The sequence below is a fragment of the Halichoerus grypus genome, chromosome 6 (genome assembly GCF_964656455.1).
Source record: "Halichoerus grypus chromosome 6, mHalGry1.hap1.1, whole genome shotgun sequence".
NCBI classification, from domain to species: Eukaryota; Metazoa; Chordata; class Mammalia; order Carnivora; family Phocidae; genus Halichoerus; species Halichoerus grypus.
Genome location: NC_135717.1, coordinates 98,629,617 through 98,642,746, shown reverse-complemented (window position 1 = coordinate 98,642,746; position 13,130 = coordinate 98,629,617). Strand labels below are relative to the sequence as shown.

At 36.3% G+C, this 13,130-nt stretch overlaps 1 protein-coding gene across 1 annotated transcript in view; it reads right to left on the bottom strand.

Annotated features, from left to right (window-relative positions):
* Positions 1–13,130, bottom strand: part of IRAG2 (inositol 1,4,5-triphosphate receptor associated 2) — a 119,810-nt gene that overhangs the window by 20,052 nt on the left and 86,628 nt on the right. The window contains 4 exon segments of the mRNA XM_078075774.1: positions 1,422–1,492; positions 3,863–3,970; positions 4,127–4,191; positions 4,298–4,344. Of these exon segments, the coding sequence (XP_077931900.1) occupies positions 1,422–1,492; positions 3,863–3,970; positions 4,127–4,191; positions 4,298–4,344 (291 nt within the window).

The window sequence follows — 13,130 nt, the reverse complement described above, 5'->3', positions numbered from 1 at the left end:
ATAATAGTCTATTCATTCGGTAGGATAGCCATAAGCCTAAGTTTTTACGTTTTCCCATGCATCCCCAACCCCCATCCTAGTTATCAGTCACCATGTACTGTAAATTCTGTCCCTTAAATCTCTCCCAAATTACTCTTCTCTTCTCCATCCACACTAAATTCATACTATCTTCATCTCTTGCCTGAATTGTTACAATAGTATCCTAACCAGTACCCCATCTCCATTACTATGTTTTCTAACCAATTATTTTTAAGTTTATTTCTATCTTGTTTTGAGATGAGAAAAAATTCTCTTTCTCGGAAGACTACCATGAAAGATTAGAGGACTCAAATATTCCTCTATTTTTTATAAGGAGCAACCACTTTCAACATGCTTGTTAGCTAACACTACACTCTCTATATACTTTACACTACAAAGGACGATTCCAAATCACATAGCCAATCATTCCACTCCACTCAGACTAGAATACTATAAAATTTTCGTCTACCCTATTGCCTCAAATATATCTATGACACAACCATCTCGTAACTTGAGTTAGCTTTCATGAGTCTCTGTTTCTTAAAACCAAATGGGCCTAACTAAAGCAATATTTATATACTGAGGGGAAAACAATACACACACACACACATACACACACACACACACACACACACACACTGCTAATAATAATAATAATAATAATCTCTTTTAACAGAGAGGGACTAATATATAAACAAGACCCTTGAAGAAACATGGAATGGGATCCATAGTCTACAAGTTACTCCTCAATAATTATAAATTCATACCAGTGACAATGAACCTTCTCTTTAGGGAAAGGAACTTAACTTTTTCTATAAACATTTAAACAATGTTTTATAGCAGTGTTCCAGGTGCCTGGATAGCATTTGATACCATTCACAAAATACCTCCTCCATGACACTTGTCTGGCCTCTTAACCCAAACATTTTTCTTTTATATCCCTAGCCACACTGAGTAATTATATATTACTGAGTAACTGTATGTTTCTTCCCTTAATTAGAACATGTTCTCTTAATTAGAACATATCTTTAAGGTAAATATTACTGTTTTATTTAACCGTATTTATTAATACATTTGTTTACTTAAAAGTCCTCTATTGATAGATACTGAGCTTGTTTCCAGTAGATCTTTGATGAATATGAATGAATGAATGGACAAAAAAACAATGTGGAGTCAGGAGGTCCTAGCTCTGACTCTATTGTGTGACTTTGAACAAGTCACAAGGACTCTTTGGCACCTACTTCGTCATTTATAATACACTGGAGTAATTCAATTCTATTAACTTCATAATATTTTGAGAGGATGAGACAGTGCTTTTAAGAGTATTTTACAAACTTAAAGGGACAGTTATACCACTGTAATATATCATTACCTTTACTGTTAACATAGGTATATTTCCTTACCAGATTTAACATGGTTTTGTCCTCACTCACAGAGCCTTGGGGTACGGTATTCTCAGGAGCTGGACTTTGGCCTATGAGAAAAAGGGAACACACCAAATAGTTGCCTGAGCAGTAACAAGTAAGAGAGGAAGAAATAGTGAGGGTGGCAATATGAGCAGACTAGTAAGTGTCAAAGACCTTAACAAGTGAGTCAAATTATATATCAAAAAACTTTAAATGTGCCCATTGATTAAAAATCAGGACTAGAGCAGGTAAGGCTCCCAAGGAAGCTAGCCATATAAGATTTCTTAATAGAAATGAGTATCTGTATAAATGGCCTTCAAGTAATAGTTTTAAAATCTTTATTTAGGCTGCTGCTTTTTTTTTAATCAAACACATTACTACTAAATTTACAGAAACTGGATGAAGGAAGAATGAACAATCAGCTTGACAAACAGGTTTTTTTTAATTAGAGATGTAAGACTGATAACCAAGTTTAATATCCTTTCAAAACATGGTATCTTTCTAAAAAAAAAAGTCATCAAACTAAGAAACAAAGGTACTTTTAATTTATGCCATTCCTCTTGGTAATTTCCCTTTATTTTTGTGTACTTTATTTGTACCATAATGTACTTGATAATGATTTTCCTCTTTACATGGTCCATTGTCTTGAATTTAGTTCAGTGCAGGCACAAAGGTCAGCAGCTATAAATAGGTTTTGTTTCTTTTTAAGAAAAAAATAAAGTATGTATTATGTTTTTAAAATTTATATGGAAATAAGAACAAAATGGTAACCACTTTCTTCAGAGATAAAACGTCTTTTCCCAATGAAAATTTTAATTCTTTTGTTAACTTTTAAGACAGATAATAGATTCATATGGTCCATAAATTTTAAAGTGTAAAATATTTTTTGGTAAAAATTTTCCCTCCCATACATGCCTATAAGAAATTTACTTTTCCTCCCCACAGACGATGTTATTTAATTTTTGTCTAGCCTTTCAGAGATATATTATGCGTACATAAAAACTTCTTCCTATCCTTTTTATTCTCCCACAGAATTTTATATGCAATACATAATGTTTTGTATTTGGGTTTTTTTAAGAGACAATAATTCTTTGATATCCTTCTAAGAAAATTTCCTTATATACATTTTATGGATGTATATTAGTATTCCATTACATGGAGATGCCAATATATATTATCTAGGCTTCTTTTGATAATTAACTTGTCTTCAATATTTTGTTATTATAGAAAATGCTGTAGTAAAGAAACTTCTACAAGTCATGTGAGTACTTAGATCTATAGGATAAATTCCCAGAAGCTAAATTGTTTTATCACAGGATATGTATATTTAACATTTTGGTGAATATTGGCAAATTCCCCTCCATATTAATTATAATAATTTACATTCCCTACAGAAACGTATGAGATTTCTTTTTTTCTCCTACAAGCTAACCAACAGAGTGTAATCAAAGTTTTGCATCTTTGTCTACATGACTGGTGAAAAATGATATCTCGGTGTAGTTCTAATTAAAATTTCTCTTATTCAGTCTGAGGTAAAGTATGAAGATATTCTTCCGTTAAAATAAAGAATGGATTCCATTTCTACAATTTTACAACTCCTTTAGTTTATCATCTATATCTCAACTTAACTGTTCAGTTTAAACAATAGAATGAATTTTCCTTGACTGATTTTTTTTTTTTTTTTGGTGGGAACGGGAGCCTATGTGCTTCCCATGAGTGTCAGCTGTAGTGATGTCTCACTGGGAATGGTTGAGAATAACTACCTTGTTTTCAGACTCAAGTAGCAAAAAAAGATGTAACATATTATCTGTTAATTCTTTTGCCTTCTGAGTGGACCATCACGAATTGGTCCATCCTTTTAACCAAACAGATTCTAATTAGGATTCTGAGAATTATTTTTTTTTTAAGAGAAAGCATGCGCATGGGCACAAGCGGAAGGGCAGAAAGGCAGAGGGAGTGGGGGAAAAGAGAGAGAGAGAATCTTAAGCAGGCTCCATGCTTGGGGCGGAACCTGATGCAGGGCTTGATCTCACAACTCTGAGATCATTTCCTGAGACAAAATCAAGAGCCGGACACTTAACCCACTGAGCCACCCAGGCTACCCAAGATTCTGAGAATTTCCTAAGCAGGTGATTCTACATCTATGCCACAGTTGAGACCCAGTTATATCCAGTCAATCTTTGCCATTAGGAAATATTTAAGTCCTATTAAAATATATTGTAATTTTTGTTCTTTCTATAGAACTGGGGAAAAAAATGGCAACATTATCATATATGAAGGCCATGATTACCTCTTGGACTTCTTTTCCCCAGACTATATCTTCAAGCTTTTTTTAATAAAATAATATTACTGAACTATGAGGATAGTTGCTCCAGTAGCTTACAGGTTTGCTTACTGCTTTGGAATGGAAACTATATTTGAATACTTCAGTAGCTTACCTGTGATCTTTATCATAGCAGAAGCTGATCTTGTATCTCCCTCTTTCTCACAGAGTGATTTACAGTCCGGGTCACCAGAAGCCATATTCAAAATTTCTGACCCAGAATCTATCAACAGGAAGAAACTAACAGCATGAACACTATGCAAAAAAAATTATTTGCCTATGTTCTTTTCATTTGCACTCACCTCAGCAGGCCACAGAAACCAAGCTTATAGTTATAATACTAATCCTCTATTTTTATATATTTTCCAAGTTCACTCACCACTTGAAGTTACAGTACTCTCTGTGGACGAAGTGTGTCCAGGAGATGATAGTGCGGAACATTCCCTGTCAAGAGAGTAGAGGAAATATTTTGGAGTGTCAGGTCCAAAGAGTTCCTTAAAAATTAACCAAATATACATTCAAATTCATATACACAAACAAACAAACAAACCTGGACTGTGGCAGGCTCTCAGAATACAAGCGGTCAACACCATTCTCCTAAAGAAAAAAAAAAAGGAAAAACAAGTTCAACAATTTGACATTTTCCATTCCAGAGAGGTTGTTTTAAGCAAACATTTTCATACAATTTTAAATGAACCCATATTTACTTTGCTCTTTTAGAGAGGATATGGGACTGGGATTCTATAGGGCAGATTGATAAGCATACTTTCTCCAAGTTGTACTTGCAAAAAAAAACCAATTTTAAATATACTTACAAGTCCAATATTTGAAGAATACCTAATAAATTCTTGGGCAAAACAAATTCTAAACTTAAAGGGCAGATAGAGTTTATTTCATGAACTTAAGTCAAGTTGTCTTTAAACAGAACATTCTATGCGGGCATAACACAACATTTCTATTTATGGAAATATTATTCAACCTAAAACTTTTGACCTGGTGATTTAAAAATGGTTTTCAATTTTCTAGCTAGACAAATAATACCTTTTAAACTTAATCCCATTCTCAAAGATCTGAGGGATTATATCTACGTCAGCACTATTACTTGGTGCTCAAACAGAGCTTAACAAAACTGTGGTCCCAGCCTGCCAGGGCAAGTATTTGAAAGTTTTATTTGAACTTCTTAATCTTGATCAGAAGTTCCTAATTTAGGGGGAACTTTAGGACATTAGGGTTGATTAGCTCACTTACTCTCAAATAATACAGCGGGAACATGGGTTACTCTTTAATAATATGTTTTTCTAATACATATATTTTCATTATTATTTGGTTTACGTAGGAATTAAATTTAATATTGAAAACTGAAACCAATTGAACATATCAAAAACCTGCACAAACAATGAAAAGATGAAGACATTTACGTGTTCTATAATCAAGGAGAGAACATATTAACAGCCACGGCCGAACAAAAGGTTTCAATGGAGGGACATTGTAGATCACAAACAGTATTTAGAATCTACCCCAGACAATATTGACTATTGTCACAGAAAGGTATGGGTTTAGTAACAGTTTGCAGAATACATAGTTATGCAATATAATGACAGCACTTAAAATGTACAGAAGCCCTTTTATATATCATCCCATTTAATTCTCCCAACAACCTTAGGAAGTGGGTTTTAGCAAGAAAATATTTACTTATTTCAGGTAAAGAAAGTAAAGCCAGTGAATAAACTAATATCCCGGGAGTATTCTGAATAGTGGTGTCAGCCTTCAAACCCAGTTCGAACTAAATACAGTGTCCTCTCCACTATAAACAGAACTGTCTCTGAGATACCCTAACCCAGGCTGTTGGTGAGGCACAGACTTCCCAATTACTGTCTTACACACTGGTAGATGATTTAAACATAAAGGTTTAAAATGTTCATCTCATATGTTTAGAAGAATTCACAAACTTGCAAAGCAAGAATTTATACCTAATCTTCCTACATATCAATGTTAGGCAATCTTCTCTGTTTTATTTTGTCTCTGCTTTAAATGCCTTTGGGTCAGACCATGTGTGCTTGAAGCCCGTCATGACATCAGCTTGATTTAATTGAACAACTTTCATCAAAGGCCCACTTTGTCCCAGGAGCAGTGACAGAAGCTGAAGACACACAAAACTACAGTCCTTGTCCCAGAGGAGTTTGTAGGCCAGTCAGGAAGACAAATAAAAAAACAAATAAAAAATTATAGGCAGCATTCCACAGAGGAAAGTAATATGCACAAAACAGAGTAGGGTAATATTTGAATTACATTTTGAAGAGAAATTGTAACTTATAACTTAAATGATGATAGCCCTCTCATTAAAAGATTTAATAGAATGCATTAGTAATTATTATATGCTTATTTAACTATATTCCAATATATATGTAAGAAATGAAGCTATAAAAAAGGAAAATATTAAATATCCTTCAGTTTCATCAAGTATCATACTTCATAAAAGTCAACAAGGATTCATTCCTTAATAATAATTTAAAAATCAGGCCCACTTAATACCCCATAACATATAAAATTTTGATTATATATGGCTTGAAATGACACTTATTACTGTACTATAATTAATACAGTAATATTGCATAGTATTATGTATTGCAATATAATAGTAATATTGCACTAACTAAAAAGCTAATTTTGTCTGAAAAAGACTTTTTTAAAAAAAAGTCTCATTTAAAGTCAAAATAATACAGCAGAAATACAGTTTACCTCCATTATATTACAAATTAGTCTCATTTGCTGTAATGTTCTGTATAAGCCCTTCTGTTCAATACCTTATATATGAAACATTTTAGTGAGAAGCTTTTTGATAAATATAAAATATTTATGGATTAAATAAGTAATAATTCTGTAATTTTGGAGAAATGTCATATATTTAGTAGTCATACATTACTATATTGTTCTCGAATAGTTGCGAGGTAAGCAATTGGATATTACTTCCAATTCATTAGTCTTTATAAATCCCACTGATCAGAAAACACCCCAATATACAACATATCTCAATCCCAGATTTTCACAAATTTGACCTAACAGCATTTTTCCCTTCTTACAAGTATAGCTAGACAAAAGAAGTTTTCTTTTTTCAAATTTAGAACTATAGTTAATGAAATTGTAAATATAACTCCTCAGGGTGTCTGTGCAGATGGAGTGGGGGTGGGAGATAACTCAGCAAAAATTTTCCACAATTGTGTTCTTTTTTTCCCCAGCATCAAAAGTCCCCACTATTCAAACCAGCATCCTAGACCCATAAGAAAGCCTAACCCCCACACAACAACTATAAAGACCTGGGCAGATCATGAAAAAGGTAACCTGCTGGCTATATTTTAAAACCAAGCAAAGTTAAGAAACTGACTAAAAGCAAGAAAAAGAGAGTTCAGATGACAGACTTACTTACATGTAGAAGATTGGCTCAAGTCAATGAGTCTAACACATGCCGAGAGCACAGAGCAGGAAGAGTATTCTTCCTGTCCAAGCCACTCCAATATCAACCTGCATAACATTTACATGAAAATCTGTGGTCCAGCCCATTTGCTTTTGACAGCATCTGCTGTAGGGTGGGGTCGCCAAGGTACTCATGGAACAAAATGAGACATATTCTCGCATGGGCTGGGTCAGCAAACACAGGCCCCACACGCGTGTGTGCATGCACGCACGCACAGACACACGTGCACACCAGTATTCTTTCAATATTTAGGTAGAAAAAGTTAAAGAATAATAAGATATAGTTTTTAAGATATTAGTAAGGGTAATTATTGGCTTAGATAATTTCCCAGGGTCACGTTATTTTTGCTCTTTTAGATGAAATGTTTCTTCATCTGTAGATTTTATGAGCAGAGACCCTTCCACTATGCTACAATCACGTTACCAATGTAATTTTTGCTAATAGATCCATTGTAGATGATTGGTGCTACTCAAATAAATTAATAGGATTTTCTGAGGAAAAAAAACTGAAAAAAGCCCATATGGTCTTATTTCATTCTAACTTAAAAAAAAAAAAAAATGCCCTTGACTCAGTGCCCGTTTCCATGTTCTAAAAAGAGAAAGAATGTAAAATTGAATGCCTAAAGATCACAACTACTGTAACCTAAACAAAAGTAAATTTCCTCACAAGTTTTTTTTTTTTTTAATTTGTAACTAAAAGGACACCACACCCTCAGATCTACAGGACACACCCACCACTCTGAGGTTCATCTGTCGTGCAGTTATCAGTCAACTTCTACATGTCCCAATTTTGCAACTGGCAATGTTATTTATTCTCCAAGGTTATTAATGCTGCACCACACACAGCCTGAGAGAACAGGACAGACAATGGCCAGAAAATCTTCTGAGATATTTCAAAATTGATTCTGTCCTTTGTCTCATAAACCACCTCCTCTTAGTGATAGTGTATCTTAGACAAAAACATGTAATAACATGAAGGACAGCTCAAAGGGATGGCAATACACTTAATTTTTTTTTTTCAACAGCCAAAGTAAAAACAGAGAAATTAATTTTCATATCTTCTGACTGTAACAAGGTATCTTTCTTCTTCCTCTTCTTCTTTTTTTTTTAAGTAGGCACCATGCCCATGTGGAGCCCAACGTGGGGCTTGAACTCACCACCCTGAGATCAAGACCTGAGCTAAGGTCAAGAGTTGGACACCCAACGAACTGAGCCACCAAGGCACCCCCCACCCTTTCTTTTTTAATCGATGTGTAGTTGACATGCAATGTTATATTGGTTTCAAGTATAAAAGATAATGATTTGACAAGTCTACACACTACATAATGCTCATAACAAGGTATCTTCTGAGCTTCACACTGCTGATCATTCTGATTCTGGGGGACAGTCACAGCTGCTATTTTCGGAGTGTTTACTAGGAATCGGGAACTTTGCATACACACTATAAAGTGTCTTGGTGGGGTCCAATCTGAGACTGAAATAGGTAGAGAGAAGAATCAGTTTCATGGACATAGAATTTTCACGAAGCTCCTTAATTCTTGGAGTATTTGGGGACACACCCAGGCACGTAAGCACATGTCCAGTTTGGCACTTGGGCTGCTGTTCAGACTCCATGGTGGGAGCAGTGACTAAGGAGACAGAAGACAGATTGTCAGGAGAGACAGCTGGGCCCTGGAGAGAAACTGCCAAGAGTGAGGAAGAGTTGAGGAAGTTGGGCTAAACAGACCGCCAGGCCAAGCTCCTGAAGGGAGCCTCAGGAGTGGAGGCAGTGGGAGGCTGCTACTTAGGGACTACTGTGCCTCCCAGCCTTCTGGATTATTTATGTGCCTTGAAACTAACTGAGAGGGTAATTTTAACAATCCCATCACAAGCAGTCCACCCAACACCACAGTAGGACCGCACTCCAAAGTCCTGAGACAAGAACGGAGAGTCCTCTCTCTACCAGCCAGGGAGAGAAGATCACTAGATGATCAGACACAGAGCTCCAAGGAGGTCAGCATGGAGGGCCTGTGGGCAGTAGGGATCATGAACAAAGAGGACTGCAAAGATATGAGTGGTGAAACCAGCTTCTTTTCCCCACAATCTCTGGGGAGGTTAGGTGTCCTTTCCTGGGACCCACTAGTTGGTGGGGCCTGAAGGACATTAGGAGATAGCAGTATATGCCCCTAGAGATTCTTGGAAATGTTGAGGAGGGACCGCATGGAGATGAAAGTTCTTCTTATTCAGCAGCAAGTGGTGAAACAGAATTAAGATTTGTCTTTTCTCTAAATATGACCAACTTGGTTTGTTTTCATGGATTGATTAGGCTAGAACTTAGCTATTGCAGATATGCAGATATGTATATGCATACATGTATGTATTGTGTATTTGAAACCTCAAAAGAACCCTGAAAAGTTGTATCTGTTTCACGGGGGGACACAGGCAATGTCAGAGAAGTTAGGCTTGTCCAAGTTTACACCGCTAGCAAGTAACAGAGCCAGTCTTAAATCCAGGCCTGCTTGATTCCAAAGTCTATGCTATGTGGCAAAAAATTCTAAGTCACGGGGTGCCTGGGTGGCTCAGTCATTAAGCATCTGCCTTCGGCTCAGGTCATGATCCCAGGGTACTGGGATCGAGCCCCGCATCGGGCTCCCTGCTCAGCGGGAAGCCTGCTTCTCCCTCTCCCAACTCCCTCTGCTTGTGTTCCCTCTCTCGCTGTCTCTCTCTCTGTCAAATAAATAAATAAAATCTTTAAAAAATAAATAAATAAAAATAAAAATTCTAAGTCATTACTGGAAAGATTTTTAAATAAAAAAGTAACACAATAGAGTAAGTAACCTTTGTGTACCCATTCTGCAGATTCAGCTATTACCAACCTGTGGCCAATCTATTCTGTCACCCACTAAAAACACCCCTGCATTGTTTTGATGTAAATCCCAGATATCATAAACATTTCTTCCATAAATATCTCAGTCTGAATCTCTAAAAGACAAGGGTTGGAAATAATTTATATTCTTCTTTTCTCTCTACACTACAATATTCCAAATAAATGAATTTTCCGGGTCAATAAAGGAACTGTTTTCCCCCAGAATGTCCTGAACTGGGCCCCAAATTATTTTATTATGAGATGTTCTTCTTGAGACAATAATCTTATTAGAGTCCTTTGCTCACTCAAAAAGATCCTAAGAATACAGATGTTCACTTTTACCTCACCCTGTGCTTTCTAAAAAAAAAATGCTAGAATGCAGCTTCTTCTATGAATATGGGAGATGAATAAAAAATAAATCCCAAGTTCTCAGGAATACCAGCCCAAAGAAAAGAGGCAGAAAGCAATAGAGCAAGGTTGTCAACTCAACAATTTCACTGAGTGCTCAGTCTTGATGTTTTAAATAGGCCCTGTAGGGAGTACAAGAATAAGTAAATAGGCATTTAATGAGTATTAATGGGCAGCTACCATGCACCAAATTTACGCAGAGTGCTAGATGCATGTTCGTTAATGGTCAGACAGAGGCACTCTCCACCAAGCTTCTGATCTACTACAGAAATAAATATAAGAAAACAAAGAATTACAATGCAGTCAGAGCATACAGGTAACAACAAGGAGGACAAAGAGTTACTGGGGTCTAAAAGAAGGGAGTGTACTCATTTTTTCCTGAGTGGGACAGTTGAGAAATGAGGAAACAGGCCTGAAAGACATGACTTTTCTATAGTTACACAGAGGTAGAAACAGGGAAAAACCTCATCTCTCAACTTCTAATTATTCTGATTTCTACCTCTAGTCTAGAAGGACAGGAGATGCTTGACTGTAAACATTTCTTGCTACCACAAGAAAGGTTTTATGTAAGAGCTGGTTTTGAAATGGGCCTCAACAAATAGAACTTGAGAAATGGGGAAGTGCATGGTGTTCTGGGCAGAGAGAACAGTATAAGCAGGCTTTGGGGATATATTCCAATGATAAATGCTACTTGGTTTCACTGATATGCAGGGATAACCATATGGCAATGGGAAAGGCTGGAAAAGTAGATTTGTGACCAGATTAGAGAGGGCCTTGAAGACCAAATCAAGTTGCTTGTTATGAAGGCTCTCAAGGATGACAAAAACCCTACAGTTTGAAGCCAAAGACTTAAGAAAACACTATAATTTATGGGTCACTGGGGTAAACACAGATTATGTTTTTTGTAATTTTTATCTCATATTTTATTCTAATTTCCTGCACTTGTTAATGAGAATGCTTAGAAAATGGCTTTCTAAGGAGAATTTTCTTTTTTTTTTTTTTTAAAGATTTTATTTATTTATTTGACAGAGAGAGACAGTGAGAGAGGGAACACAAGCAGGGGGAGTGGGAGAGGGAGAAGCAGGCCTCCCGCTGAGCAGGGAGCCCGATGCAGGGCTTGATCCCAGGACCCTGGGATCATGACCTGAGCCGAAGGCAGACACTTAATGACTGAGCCACCTAGGCGCCCCTAAGGAGAATTTTCTATTTGTTTAGAGATGGGTGTGGGGAGTCTGAGGGGTAGGAAGTGAGGATCTACTTAAGGAATAGGCATGAGAAGTGAATCATTCAGTGAACAGGCTGAAGAGATTCTTCAGTGGAGCAGAAACCTGGAAAGGGAATGGTGAGAAGTGGTGATATCAGCCACCAAGTGCAGCCGACAGACTTGTTCCTGGGGACTCTAGAAGAAATGGTGAAGACAGCATGATAATCTTCAGGGGGCGTGTCCATTTCCCCAGGGATGTTTGATAGGAGTTTCTATTATGGCCTGTTAGCTCCTGTTTCTCAATGGTGTCAAGACCATAGACAAAATCTATCACATATCCTAATGATAGTGCATTAGGAGATCCTTTTAGATAGCACATTCTTAGCCAAAAAACTACTTTCAAGGTAATTATGAGTAATTATTATGATTGAAAGGTCTACAATCGGTGTTCTAAGAGGGGCTGTGAGAAAGGCTTATCCTTTGAAGTTAGACAAACCTGAATTTGAATCCCATGTTTGTTAGTTACCAGTTGAGTGATCTTGGATAAGTTATTTAACCTCTCTGAACTTCAGTTGTCTCATCTGCAAGAGCAGACAATACCTACCACTCAAAGTTGTAGAGAAGATTAATAACGTGGTTTGTGGTAATGCTTTCCTACAAAGTACCTGGTACACAACTGATATTTGTTTCTTCCCCCTTGTTGGTGAAATCAGTGTCAGATAAAAGGGAAATTACTAATAACCAAACATCCTGTAAGCTTCCAAGTCCAACTTCCTTTATTGAACTTTACAAGAACTGCTAAGTAATAGCAAAATAGATTCATTTCCTTTTTCTTTCCTTTTCTTAGCTACTCAATAGGATGGGTATTAAGGAACAGAAAAATGTCAGATACACACACTTAAGAGGAATAATAAGAGTAATTCATATAACTCAGTGGTAAAAAGAACCACATTTTTTAAAATGGGTAAAGAGCTGGGTAGATAAAGCTCCAGGGAAGATGTACAAGTGGCCAACAAGTACACAAAAAGATGTTCAACATCATTTGTCATTAGGGAAATACATACCCAAACCATCAAAATTACTTCACACCTGCTAAGATGGCTATAATAATAATAATAATAATAATAATAATAATAAACCCCAGACAAATGTTGACAGGGATGTAGAGAAATTGGAATCCTCACACATTACTTGTGGGAATGTAAGATGGGGTAATCACTTTGAAAATCTGTTTTGCAGGTCCTCAAAATGTTAGAGTTACCATATGATGTAGCCATTCCACTCCTAGGTATATACCCCAAAGAATACTCATATGTGTATACAAAAACTTATACACTAACATTCATAGTAACAACATTCACATAGCCAAAAAATGGAAACAACCCAAGTGCCCAACAACTGATGAGTGGATACACAGAATGTGATATATTCATATACTGGAATACTATTCAGTCA